Source organism: Battus philenor, unplaced genomic scaffold (assembly GCF_028537555.1).
Source record: "Battus philenor isolate CCGP_79_NKW_IND1 unplaced genomic scaffold, ilBatPhil1.0.hap1 SCAF_22, whole genome shotgun sequence".
NCBI classification, from domain to species: domain Eukaryota; kingdom Metazoa; phylum Arthropoda; class Insecta; order Lepidoptera; family Papilionidae; genus Battus; species Battus philenor.
The window spans coordinates 8,264,319-8,277,203 of record NW_027181685.1 but is presented as its reverse complement, the minus strand read 5'-3'; the positions used below and the strand labels follow the sequence as shown (position 1 = coordinate 8,277,203).

At 30.9% G+C, this 12,885-nt stretch overlaps 2 protein-coding genes and 1 long non-coding RNA gene across 4 annotated transcripts in view; 2 read left to right on the top strand and 1 right to left on the bottom strand.

Moving 5' to 3' along the window:
- The window catches only part of LOC137923739 (uncharacterized), a 60,776-nt gene extending 55,002 nt beyond the window's left edge, over positions 1-5,774 (bottom strand). Inside the window, exons 1-3 of one of the 2 annotated variants that reach the window (XM_068766999.1) lie at positions 5,404-5,774; positions 4,443-4,645; positions 2,925-2,960 (exon numbers count right to left, since the gene is read on the bottom strand). In XM_068766999.1, coding sequence (XP_068623100.1) covers positions 2,925-2,960; positions 4,443-4,554 — 148 coding nt within the window. In that variant the 5' untranslated portion in view covers positions 4,555-4,645; positions 5,404-5,774. The remainder of the gene's footprint in view (positions 1-2,924; positions 2,961-4,442; positions 4,646-5,403) is intronic. The other variant, XM_068767000.1, reaches the window with a different exon arrangement.
- Positions 5,775-6,544: 770 nt separating this feature from the next.
- On the top strand, positions 6,545-10,120 carry LOC137923806 (uncharacterized). Its single transcript, XM_068767079.1, has 6 exons — positions 6,545-6,733; positions 6,821-6,849; positions 6,926-6,990; positions 8,151-8,239; positions 9,150-9,273; positions 9,540-10,120. Exons 1-6 carry the CDS (start codon positions 6,673-6,675, stop codon positions 9,688-9,690), a joined length of 519 nt encoding a protein of 172 aa, XP_068623180.1. The 5' UTR covers positions 6,545-6,672; the 3' UTR covers positions 9,691-10,120.
- A 187-nt stretch (positions 10,121-10,307) lies between these two features.
- Positions 10,308-12,660, top strand: LOC137923833 (uncharacterized). Its single transcript, XR_011107572.1, has 3 exons — positions 10,308-10,437; positions 10,654-10,772; positions 12,334-12,660. It is a non-coding gene; the product is annotated as an uncharacterized lncRNA (long non-coding RNA).
- Positions 12,661-12,885: the final 225 nt, after the last annotated feature.

Sequence of the window (12,885 nt, the reverse complement as noted above, 5' to 3'; positions counted from 1 at the left end):
TCCTGCCCTGCCCGCATCTAGCGATTTTCCGCAACCGTATCTCGTCGGTCTAACTAGTGGGCGTCTACCTACGCCGCTCTTGCTCGTTACTTGAGATCCTTTTGCCCCAAAGATCATCGGTTGCACAGGCGATGTGCCCTGGTCAATACCACTTCTGACGAGCAATTCTTAGACCTACGTTGGTGACATAATTTTTTCTGGTTATCTCCTCATTTTTTATTTGTAGTGATAAAGATGTGATGTATAAAGTATAGTAATATCTTTAAAATCCCTACTTACCAAAATAGGCAATAAAAATAGTAAATTAATGTTTTTTTCTTTATCATTTGTATTCCTTCTAAACACGTGTACCATTTTATCGTGAAAAGAATTTAACTAAACAAAACATATATTAGGACTGCAAATTAATGTCACTTTCGTAAGTTAAATTCCCGCGATTACATTTTTAATAAGTTTTTATTTCTAATCAACAATATATTCGCCTTCGTTATCTACAACCTTTTGTCATCTAGTATACAAATTTTCAATACCGGAGCGGTGAAAATGAATCGGTTTTTCTGTAAAATATGGCGACAGAAACGACATTGCTTTCCAGTCCCCCTAATACATCAATAAATGAGATACTTGATCTGTTTGGTTTTGTTATAATCGTTTTAGCAATCTTAGTTTAATCTTAGAATGGTAGTCATGGAACACAACCAAACTTATTACAAACCTTTGTCTTGGCGTTGGATCAATACCATGCTTCGTGTCATTACAAGCAGGATTTGTAGTTTTTTTTTTTTATTAAGACATTATTACTTTCGCTCTGAATATCAATGTCACGAAGTTATACTATTTACGCTCGTTTAGTAGATAGTGTGATGTATATATAAAATCTACGCAATAAAATATCAACACATAATTTACCTTACAACTTATCTGTTTAAAATTTAAAGACATGATTCTGTTAAATTTTACTAGTTTCAATATTAATTTTGGATCATAAATGGGTTCGAACTAACCTGCATTATAATGATATACTTCGACTTGATTACTTCGCTGGGATAACAACGCCCTTATTGGAATGAAACCAAAAAACGCTCAGTGTTCTTTTTGAGGTCTCTTTCACAAATAGCCTTAAGTAAATTGTCTGTAATATAATTATCTTTAAAACTTGTGTTAATCAAGTTTTTCAATTTGTTACGTTATAATTTTGAAGACAATACAGTTAATTAATTTTATAAAGCCTAGAGAAAAATTATACATATATAGAGAGCAGTATTTTATTTAGCGGTTATTTTAGAAAAGGCCCTCTTTGTATATATATTATATAGCCATTAATTCTGCCTTCTAATAGCAATGCGTAACAACTATTTTGTGGCGGCGGAGACAGTGAAATTTCTAGTCTGATGAGTCGTAGCATTCTATGTTTAAACGTGACGTATGAAAAATTTTGTTTTAAAAGTATCTGGCCAACAGGATGTCAAGAGAATTTCGAAAAAGGAATATGTATTCATTTTTTTTCGTTATTTAGATTTGGAGGTGGTAGAGCTTAGGTGCTTAGACTAAAACTCTTTATAGTAACTCATTCTTCTAATTCTATGCGTTAGCTGTTACATTTTTTTAATATCCTCGTTATTGGAGGCCTATCGTACATCCTGTTGTTGGGTACAGGAACTTTATTTTATTTTTTTATTTTTGTCCTCAATATCTTCCGTACATCTCTCCTTTATTCTTTATATAATCTTTCATTGCTTTCCATATTTTCCTTTATTCATCTATATATCAATATATCAATAGTACTTTTTACATTTTTATTTTTGTTTTATTTTTATATTTACTTGCCTTTACCTTGGATATTCCACAAGATTGGAAGGTCTACTATACTTTTAGATCGCTTATGCGGATGCTTAATGAAGCTTGAGCTTTTAGGAACGAAGTATGGCCCGATCGGTTGCTATTATAAGATTACTAACATCTTCCCAATCACATCGCTTTAGACATGTTTATTCAAGATTTTACTCATTAATACAAGAATTTATCTTGAAAATAACAGGCACGTAGAAAGCAAAGGGAAAATAGTTGACTACCAACGTTTCTAGCAAGTAGCTTAGATTTTAAAAATAAATCAGTGGTTCATCCTGCACGAGTTATATGAAAAAGGCAGCAAATAAATAATTGATAGTAACAAAAAAAAAACAAATAGCATACTGAGATCTAAATGTTTTAGAAAGGGAACAGCCAAGATAAGTAAAAAGATGAGAAAGAGCGTGTTTCGTTTTTTAAACATGTCTGGAAGTGCAACTTCCGTCGCGTTCATGGCGATGTTTTTTTTTTACAAATTTCCGTTTCTAAGAATTATTACCTTATAAGCCTAAACATTAACATCTATTGCCCGACATGGGATAAAATAATCGCATATGAAACTTTAACTAAAATAAATCTTTAAAGGAATTTCTCAATAATGAGTCACGAAATATTTTAAGAAAAAAAATATCATTCATATGATTAAAAGGAATAAATATGTAATTTATTATTATATACGTTATTTAATCATGGTAGGCTCGTGGTTGCCTCTCGAGAGCTTTTCAGCCTCCTGCCACTTCAAACAAGCCTTTTTTTCTGGTTACGTTTATTTGTCATGAAACTAGTTGCGTAATAAAATTAGTTTAATGACTCATTGTTACTAATAATTACTACAATCATAATTAAACTTTATATTATTTTGCAATCAATAATTATAGTCAAGTCAAGTGCATTACATCTAATGAGTGCAATTATCTAATAACGAAATAATCTCCCGACATACATTTCAACTACCTCATAGTAATGCTAAGTTTCATGCAATGACAAAATTCTACAAAAAAAATGTTTATTTAATATCCACCACCTATAGCAAAATATGCAAACAAATGCTACTTGTATTTCTAAATGATACTCACAATGGTATGACGGGACCGATTGAATGTCAGAATCATCTGAAAGAATTATTTTGATATTGATATGCATCTACGTGCACCAAGGCAACACAAGGGTGATTAGTTTTTATATTAATAAATATGGTTATCAAGTAGTATAAAAATAAGAAAAATTTAAACCATTGTTAATGAATATATATCTATGTTAATATTTAAATACAGTAAATATACAACACTGTAAAATGTTGACAAAAATAAATTTATTTACACTACATGGTCCTACAAATCCTAATCTGATAAGTTTATTCAACTTTTCCTTTTGCATATACAGTGGCGTAGCTAGGGGGTGGCGAACGGGGCGCCCGCACCAGGCACCACAAGCAGAGGGGGCACCAAAGTTGAAAATAATTTTTTTGAATTTTTTTTTAAATGATGAATAATGAAATGTTAAAAGAAAAATGAAAACCATAATTTAAAGTAAAGAATATCGAATTTTACTATTTTTGTGCTAAAAAAGTTGTAAAATAATATGAAGATTAAAAAAAAAGTAAACCGTTACAAATTATAATATACACGGTGTTTCAGCTTTTCATTCGCAAAACACATAGTGTTTTTTAAAAGGGCCCTAAATGACAAAATAATAAATTATTACATTATTGTAAGATTATTTAATGATAAATAGATTAAATAATCTTGCAATAATGTCAATAGAACATGAACTAGTCGACACTATTGATTTTGAAAATGTGATTATTGACTTTGCAGGCCAAAAAGCGAGGAATGTTCGTTTTTAAATTTTCCCAAAAAATTTTATTAAGATCTTATGTTATTTTATATATATTTATTATTATTTTGAACCAAAAAAATAAATATAAACTACAATCTGTTCTGAATTTTGAAATTATTTAGACTCTTTAGGGGGGGAGGGGGCACCAAGCCCCAATCTGCCCCAGGCCCCAAATATCATAGCTACGCCACTGTGCATATATGTAGCTTTAAATTAAAATAGGCTGTATTTACATAGAGATTTTGACTAAAAGGATAGATAAATTTTACCACACAAGACAGTAAAATGTGAAAATACAAAATGTACTCCAAATCATTACTTAAAAGGCATCAGATTAATCATAGAATAAAGTTCTAATTTGTTCCATATGACCAAGAACTAAGAGAACAAAAGAGCGGTTGAATGTCATTATCAGTTAAAAATTACACACACAACTCAACAAGTTGAAATTTTCACACCTAATATAGAGTTAATTAATTGTCTCAATATGAGGTGCAAAAATTGACTCAACCTTATTAAAAAAACATTTAAAAATAGGCATGAAATAACATGAATGTATTCAATTTAGTAACTTACAATATAAATATTGTGTTTTAAACTGTATGAAGACTAATTTGAGTTTGTTAAGAATATTGAAACTAACAATGTTATTATTAATTCCGCATTCTTTAATAACAGTGGCAAATTTGATATAGATGACAAATGAGACAAAATTGTTATTCAACAATGATCATAATATAAAACATAATACTCACAACTAAAGAAATAGCCCCATGTCGGTAGACCAACAGCAATTGCTCCAACAATAAAGCAAATGAAGCCAAGGATGACAACAGCTATTGAATACAGGACCTTCCCACTTGCCATGGCTGCATGTCTTGGCCAATCTTGCTGGATGTTGCAGTCATCAGGAATGCATTTTAAATGTTCTGTGGGAATGTAATGTGGAGATAATCATCTGAAAGAAAATAAAAAAAAATTTGTAAGTGTATCTTAAAAGATGGTTGAAAACGTTAAATTGTATTACATCTTGATCCTTCAAACAAAAATTGTTGAAACTAGAGTCCTTGTAATTAGTGTAACTTGTTCATGAATAAATTCTTGTAGAATCCATCTAATTAGTTATATGTAACTTAACCTAATTTTAGTGTGTTATAATTTCTTCCACACCACTATATTTTTCACAGATATTGCTTCGCTAAACAAGTTGTTCATACTAGATTTTTATTTGGCTAATTTTTCTAGGTGTAGCTATAAACAATCTAAGCAGTCTCTGATATGCCATAGTATATGGTATATAGTGTCTTAGCTGTTACTAATAACAGTACAACTTCTTACTTTCTTTACAATAGATAACATTTGACAGGTAGAGAGACAATAGATAGAGACATCTTCAAGTTGGAATAACAATTGATTGACTTTGAGAAATTTGTACTCACCTGTTACCTTTGTAATAATAGTTGTCTATAATGAAAAAGTTTTTTATTGTATATAATAATAAATTATTAGAATTACTTTATGAGCAAATTTATTTTTACCTTATAATTCAGTAGTTGGATAAAATTTGAAATCTAGGGAAAGCACACAGACTTATAAGTAGTTTTTTAAAATTCGTACTTTTTCAGGCTGATCAGTGTGTGCAAAAGATAGGTATTTCATATTAAACAAGAAGCATATTCTAAGTAATATTCATAAAACACGAAAACTTTTACTTACCGTTTTCCCAGTCAATAGAAATTTGCAAGAATTTCACTCAAATGTACAGGTACGATTAGTTGTGGCAATTATTAAATCAATAACAATATGTAACAAAATAAAAAAAACACAAGTTTTCACGTGAATGCACAAAAGTTCACCAGATTCGAAATTTGAACCACTGCGACACACTTGCTAAAATACTCGTCTCTCCCACATATTTTATGAAAAACGTTTCATAGTATTATTATGGCGTAGAATCAACGGGAAAAAAGAATAATAGTAGAAAGTGGTTACTATTACCGTCGCTTTAAGTATCTAAAATAAATTAAAGGAAATATTTAATACACGATACGTAACAAACTTTTACCGCGTCCCACCGGTCGACCGATCGTCGGTGATCGGTAAATAAACTGGTTTTTTGATTACACTTGTCTTTCACGAATCTACTGTCTCGCTTAAACTAAGCCACAGACAACAAATTTCATTATAAAGATAAATAATCCTTAATTTTATAATTTTTATTAATAAAATCACTTATGCTATAGTGTTTTATATGTAGTATTACATCTTTATTATATTTTTATATATGACTAATTTTAAAAAGTAGAACCAATATTAACTTTCAGCTGGCTTTAAGTGTAAAAATTGACTACATGGTAATGTAAAATTTAATTTAAATTATGTCATATAATTGAATAAAATAACGTCGAACACAATAAAAATTAAAACTTAATAAATATTAATCAGTTTTTTAATAATTCTGATAATTGAATGCCTCACTAATATATAAAGATACTTTATATTTATGTTTTTTTAAATAATATTTTTTATGTCTTTCATGTTAGTAAACGAAAGTTAGAAACTAATTTAATAGTAACTAGTACATTAAATTATTAATAAACATTTTTCTCTTTGGTTTGTTTTTCATTAGCACTTTATAATTATTTCATTTTTTTAAATTACCTGTTATTATTTAGTTTATAAATATTCTAGATTATTTGATTTTAATAATCTAAAAGTTTAACTGCTTAAAGTTTGAGCAGGTTATTTGACAAAAATTGCTATAATTAGTTCGAGGTCACACTATTTTCGTCCCACAGTTGCAGAAACTATTACAATCCTGTTTAGTTAAGGACGGGTTAGGGTTTTAATATATCTTTAGTCTATAATCAAAGAAAGAAAATTTAATATTAAAATAAAATAATTTCATTGCAACTTGCGATATATTGTTATTTATTAGTGAAAGTGGCGTTTAAATCTTTACAATTTGTTTAAACTATATTAATAATGACTATTTTCAAGTTCAACGTAATACTAGTCTTTATTGTTTTTTTAATTTCACATATATGTATGTTTCAATTTTAAAGAATATTGTTTTTTCAATATTTAACAAGACATTAAAATTAATGATAACAACCGTTTGTTTTTTGTTTAGATTGTGCCAGTGGATCAAATAACGATAGTGTGCGTACATTTTATCGATTTTATTATAAAAAGTTTTAATGTGAATAATTGGTAAATTAAAAATATATATTTTCAGTTATCTACAGACTGCGAAGAAGAGAATGATTGCGTTGCACAAATTGATGGTTGTAATAATACCATGTAAGTTATCTTATACTGAAAAGTCATTTCATAGACTTTTTAAAGAAACATCTCTCGTACCTCTTGCTTTTATTGCTTCCATAAATGATGTCTGTTTTGATTAGGGTTAAGATATCTACAAGTTACACAGGAATGAAATTGTAGTCATAATAGTCATAAATAATCAAATGTATAAGGTATCGAAATTTTTTAACGAATGAAAGGGGAAGATGATTGCAGTAGCCGTTAACGGATAAAAAAATAATGACATTTAAACATGCCTGCTTTTTTAAAAGAGGGCAAACAACGATTTTTTTAACATTATCCATTAATTCGTTTATATGATTCACTTTGTCTCTCGTCCACATCAATAACTAAATTTTCATTAATTGTTTCAATGTTTAGGTAAATTTGTTTCCTAAAAAAGAACAATTATCAATAGAAGGGAACGCATTCATATTGTTCAAAGGAAAGGAACACTGATGTATTGGTTATATGTAAACGCATCCTTTTCTCGTAGTTTAGTTAAGTTGTGTTGTGTTGCTTTTTCTGGCGTTACCCCTGTCTAATGAATTTAGATCGACGGATGTCAAAGAATTGATGTGTTTTAAAGAAAAAGTCAACATTAACGAAGTAAAGACTTTCATTGAAAAGTGCGATATTGCTCATTACCAAAATTAGCGCTTTTCACACTTTGGACTATAGAGTTACCAAAACCGCTTATAAAAAAGAATATGTGCGTTACTACTGAAAGCGTTGCCGGTGGACTGACTGAACAAAGCGGCCGATATTCCCCAAAACTTGTCGCGCGTTTGTCTAAGGCGCGGTACAGAAGTTTCGATAGCTCTACAAACCACATACAAAGAGCTTACTCATAATATTTTGTGCAAAATATTTTGCGCTATTGGGATTAAAAACTCACAAGCTATTACTTATTAAGTAAAGCCAATGACGATGTAAGTTAGTATTTAGTGTAATTAATAGGTGTGATCTCATAAGATTGAATAAGTGAATCGAACTTGTGTCATATTAAATATGACGAAAGAAATAGCATTTTTCTCGAAAAATGATTAGCCTTGTCTGTAACTAATTTAAATCTCAATACAGTACCATTTGAAATGACAATGTTGTGAGGGATAAAGCGGGCTGTGTAGTTTATAAAAATATTTTTTTTTTTTCAGTGGTTTCTTTTATAATGAAACTGTTCATGATTGCGTCATGAACATTAAGCTTCTTTTACAAAGTTTGACTGAGAAATATGACACACAGGGTAAGGAAGTTTTATTAATTTATTTTTGTTTTCATCGTTACCATTTCAACAATAGGATATTTACTTCTCGACATAGGCTCCCCTACATTTCTAAAAGACCAGAAGGTAGAAGCCTGCACCCGTTGTCTTCTGATGACCTTAATAAAGTCGTTTGTCCGCCTTGTGGTTGGGCGTCCCACGCTGCGCTTGCTAGTCCTTGGTCTCCACTCCAAAACATTAAGGGCCCAGCGATGATACGTTGCGCATGCAATACGATCTACCCACTGCCTCTTCAATTTGTCAATCCACTGAGCAATGTCAACTAATTTCGTTTGTCTTCGAATCTCCATGGCTCCTTAAGCAAGCTGTCATTAACGTAATTGCTCAACTCTTTGACTTTATCTGTGAATAAATGACATGTAAAATTAAAGGAGGGTCTACTCACGCCGCATTGGATAGAGAGGACATAGTCAAGGCCGCGAGTAATCGCTGGATGTGGGCAGCGCAAGACCAATTATCGTGGCGACCTTTTGGGGAGGCCTATCCTTTGCAGTGAGGGTCTATCAGCTGACATGACGACGATGACTAAAATAAGAGATAATTATATAGTTGTAAGATGAACATTGTAAAGTTTTTGAAATATATAAATAATTCTTGCAAGCTTTGGGAAGTACGAACAAAGTTCTTATTAAGAGAACTGGACAGTTTTGTATGATCGTTTTGTTACAAATTTTGTCAACTTTAATAGCGTTACTATAATCTAAGTTTTCGTTGTAGTGTTTACTGTGTAAATAATTGTTACTGATCCACTTTCTTAATAGCGTTTGATAATTGAAAAAAGCATAAACTGTTGAACATTCAAAATAATTTTATTTTATTTTGCGTTAACAGCTTAGTTAACTATTGTTGAAATTACTTTCATTTGTTTCAGATAAAATCCGTTTAGAAATCTTAAGTGTATTTCAAGGTGTTATAATATCCGTAATTTTATTCGTATCTTGTGCAACTATATGTGTTTTGGGTTCCTGTATTTATTGCTGTCGTATCAATTACATGTGAGTATTTAACACATAAATGAATACATTTATAATGCATCTCCTCGTCCCTTTTTATCACTTTTTACAAGTCTCTGGATATGGTTAATTAAACAATTATTCAATGGATTACCGAAAGCCATAGGTCTTGGAAGGCTAACTCATGTTTAGACTTCTTATTATATTCTTGCACATTTCATGGAGTGAAGTTTGCCTTTATTTCTGAAAAAATTGTGATCACTCATTTTATGTATTGTGTCGTAATTCTTTACGTTGTTATGTTGTAGCGACTACCGATTGAAAAGCGACGTTGAAGCTTTAGCATCTAAATTGAAGAGAGATTGTAATTTGAAAAAACCAAAGGTAAAGATGACAACAGAGCCTAAATCTGAAAGTTGCAATATTGTGGTTGAAGATGCTGGTGTTTATGTTGTATAGGTTTTTATTAACATTTTTATTTAAATAAGGCAGAATCTTTATTCGCGTGTTCTTTCATTGTATATTTGAATATGTAAAACAAATTGTTACATTTTTTTGTCTTATGAATGTAAACCCAAGCAGTTTTGTTATTTTTTTTTTGTTGTTATACTATAAAGTGAGGAATCATCACAAAACGGATCTTTCGTCTTATCAGAGATACATCCAACTGAAACTGCTCTTTATTATGTAATATTTATTAAAACGTATCTATTTATTTTTAGCCAGTAGAATAAAATTGCATCGTTTATTTCTAAAACTAGACATACGGTATATACGGAAATGTTTCGATTTAAATTTAAAACACGAGTTTGGTGACACACGGCAATAAGCGTAGACGTGTTATTATCTAGGATATTGTTTTACAAAATTATGTGTCATTAAGTTATGATCTGAAGACCATATCAGTGACGACTAAGTGAAAAATAATAAAATCTTTAAATTAAAATTGGTTATTTACTTACTTAATTTTAAAAGATAATCTACAATCTCCGTTTTTAATAATGGCAAGATGTGTGTAGTATGGCAACAGTATAATTTTTAAATGTCAATAACAAAATTGAAAATAATCGCATCGTCCATTTATAAACATATGTTTTATTTATCCTTTGATACAAATTTGTGGTTTAAATAGAACCACTTCTACAAAAATGCTAACTTAGTGAGTCTGGTATGTAAGCTGATGGATTACAAATCACTACGTCATAGGTAAGTAAAAATCATTTAAATAGTAGCTACACTTCTAATTATATTAAACACATTTTTAAATTTACTGTTAAAAATTTCTATAATTAATAATATTATTATTGCAAATAGTGTTTGTGAGGATTATACTGTTTTCTTTTATTATACCTTTAACAGCACGTATTGAAAATACTTTTAGTATACCATTAGTTTTCAATGATGTTTGTTTGTGTATTTCAGGTTTCCACAATGGTTTTTAACTACATGCGACTGGCAGACTATGGTGCTTTATTCACACTTCTTATAGTTATTATCATGTCAATTGCTTGCTGTACATGGTGTTACTGCATTAGAGCACAGTAAGTGAATAAATTTACCATTATTATATCAATATATTAATTTGAATAAAATTTATTCATTATAAATAAAATTTAATGAGAAGATAGTCATAGAATAAAAGTTTTTAAATTTACTAGTCATTCCGGTTATGTTTATTACTGATAGGTCATTTGTAGATACCACAGTGAAACCTACATCAGACAAACAGTAGTGCGTAGTAATTCAATAGAATAAATAACTATATAAATCACATATATATTTTTTTCCATTTGTCATTTGACCAAAAACAAAAAAAAAAACTAACTCATTTGGTCAAGCTATTCACAAGTTCTTGCCTAGACAAGAGTGTCACAATATTTATGCATATAGTTTAATAATTATTCGAGAATTACTTTGCAGTAAGAAAGAGACTAATATATAGCTATTTCTGATATGCACTAGTAGTTAAGTGCACCGCCCGCCAGCCCGCTGATAAATGCACATGGAGCAAACAATGTGAATTACACAACTACCACTATTAATTCACTCAACATGTGTTTAACCCATCCATGGGGCATCCTCAGGAGTAATGTTACACTGACCAGTGCCAAACACCGAGTGAGCTCTGTCTAAATTATGCTGCTAGCTGGTCTAGGCTTTGTACAGCTTCATCGAAATTGAGCCAGTGGAAACAGAGGTCCATGAATTAAAAGTTTTATCCTGGGGTTGTACCCCAGTTACGAAGAAGACGTCCACACGTGGAGAACTATAATCGTGTAGGTGTATATTGTAGTGAGTGGGGTGTAGTGTATGTAGCATGAAGCGAAAAGTACTCGGTGGTCGGGAGAGACATAGGCCTCTCTGTACCGCCCTTGCTTGAACGCGGGTTAGGCGAACACAGTGTGTCATATGTAAGTGGGTAGTGCATGACATGTGCCTCACATTGAGATCACCGGGGCTCGATGTGAGACGTGTATCCTGGCGTTGAGATGGGGGAGCGGATATTATTTAAATTCCGCTTTAAGGGTGGCGAGAAGGATTGAGTGCTCCGCAATATAGAGAAAGCGCTCTGAGGGACCGGGGGCTTTGCAGAGTTTTGCGGCGAGAATGCAGACCTCGTCGAGGTCTACATTGGCGAGGTATAGCGCGAGAGTAAAAAAAAATATTGCAATGGTTTTAGGATTGCTTTGTGTGGTATGGTAATGTATTTTTTTATAAATTATTGGTCAATGTACCATGTGTGGTTTTCTATGAGATGGAAAAAGGAGAAGAAGAAGGGGAATTACAACATCCATAATGAAGTGAATAAGCTCATTTTGAGCAGAAGTAATTGTCATAGTCTAGCATATTGGCAAGTTAATGTGGCAGCGGGCAGGTGATATTATGTAAAATGGATAGATGCTGGTGCTTTAAATTTCTGGTGTGGAGGTTATAGACCAGGTAGAGCAGTGCATGTGTCCTCCCACAAGGTGTACACACAACTTTGTTGTTGGAAGACACTGGATGCAGTTTGCTTATATCTCATCCCATTGGAAACCTAAGGTCCATCCTATGTCCAGTAGTGGATGCTGTAAATTAAAACATGTATTATCTTTGTTTCAGTGATAAAGCAATGCAGCATTATATCATGAACTTGGCCAAAAAGAAGGGACTTGAAGTGGAACCATATACTTTGCAATCAGATCCATGCTGTCCTTCACACCATGCTAATGAGAACTGTTCTATTTATGTACCTGATGTTGGGATAATACTCTAATCTAAGTTACTTAAAATATTTAGTAGTATATAACTTTTGACATGTATTATTCACTATTAGTTTTGAAGTATTTGACATGTGTTAGCCTTTTTATGCAGCTATAAATTGAGAGAAATACAGAATAATTATAAAAAATATTATGATATGTGTCATGATTGTGTGTCACATATCTGAATTTAAATATGTATTTTATATACTTATTAGATTTGTCTTGAAAATAGTATTCAATTAAAAAATAGATTTTAGTGAACTGGACTGGACACTTTATTTTTTAATTCATATTAAAAAGGTCCAAAATATGATAATGTTTCAATATGAAATTGCACAACATATTCAATATTTATTATGATTTTTTACATAAGCTTCAATGGTTTAGTTAAAAAGTTCTATAAAAGTTT

Coding starts and splice junctions, on each gene's coding strand:
- LOC137923806 (XM_068767079.1), top strand. CDS start 6,673: ATGACTATTTTCAAGTTCAACGTAATACTAGTCTTTATTGTTTTTTTA. Junction 8,240..9,149: donor TGAGAAATATGACACACAGG/GTAAGGAAGTTT, acceptor CATTTGTTTCAG/ATAAAATCCGTTTAGAAATC. Junction 9,274..9,539: donor TGCTGTCGTATCAATTACAT/GTGAGTATTTAA, acceptor GTTATGTTGTAG/CGACTACCGATTGAAAAGCG.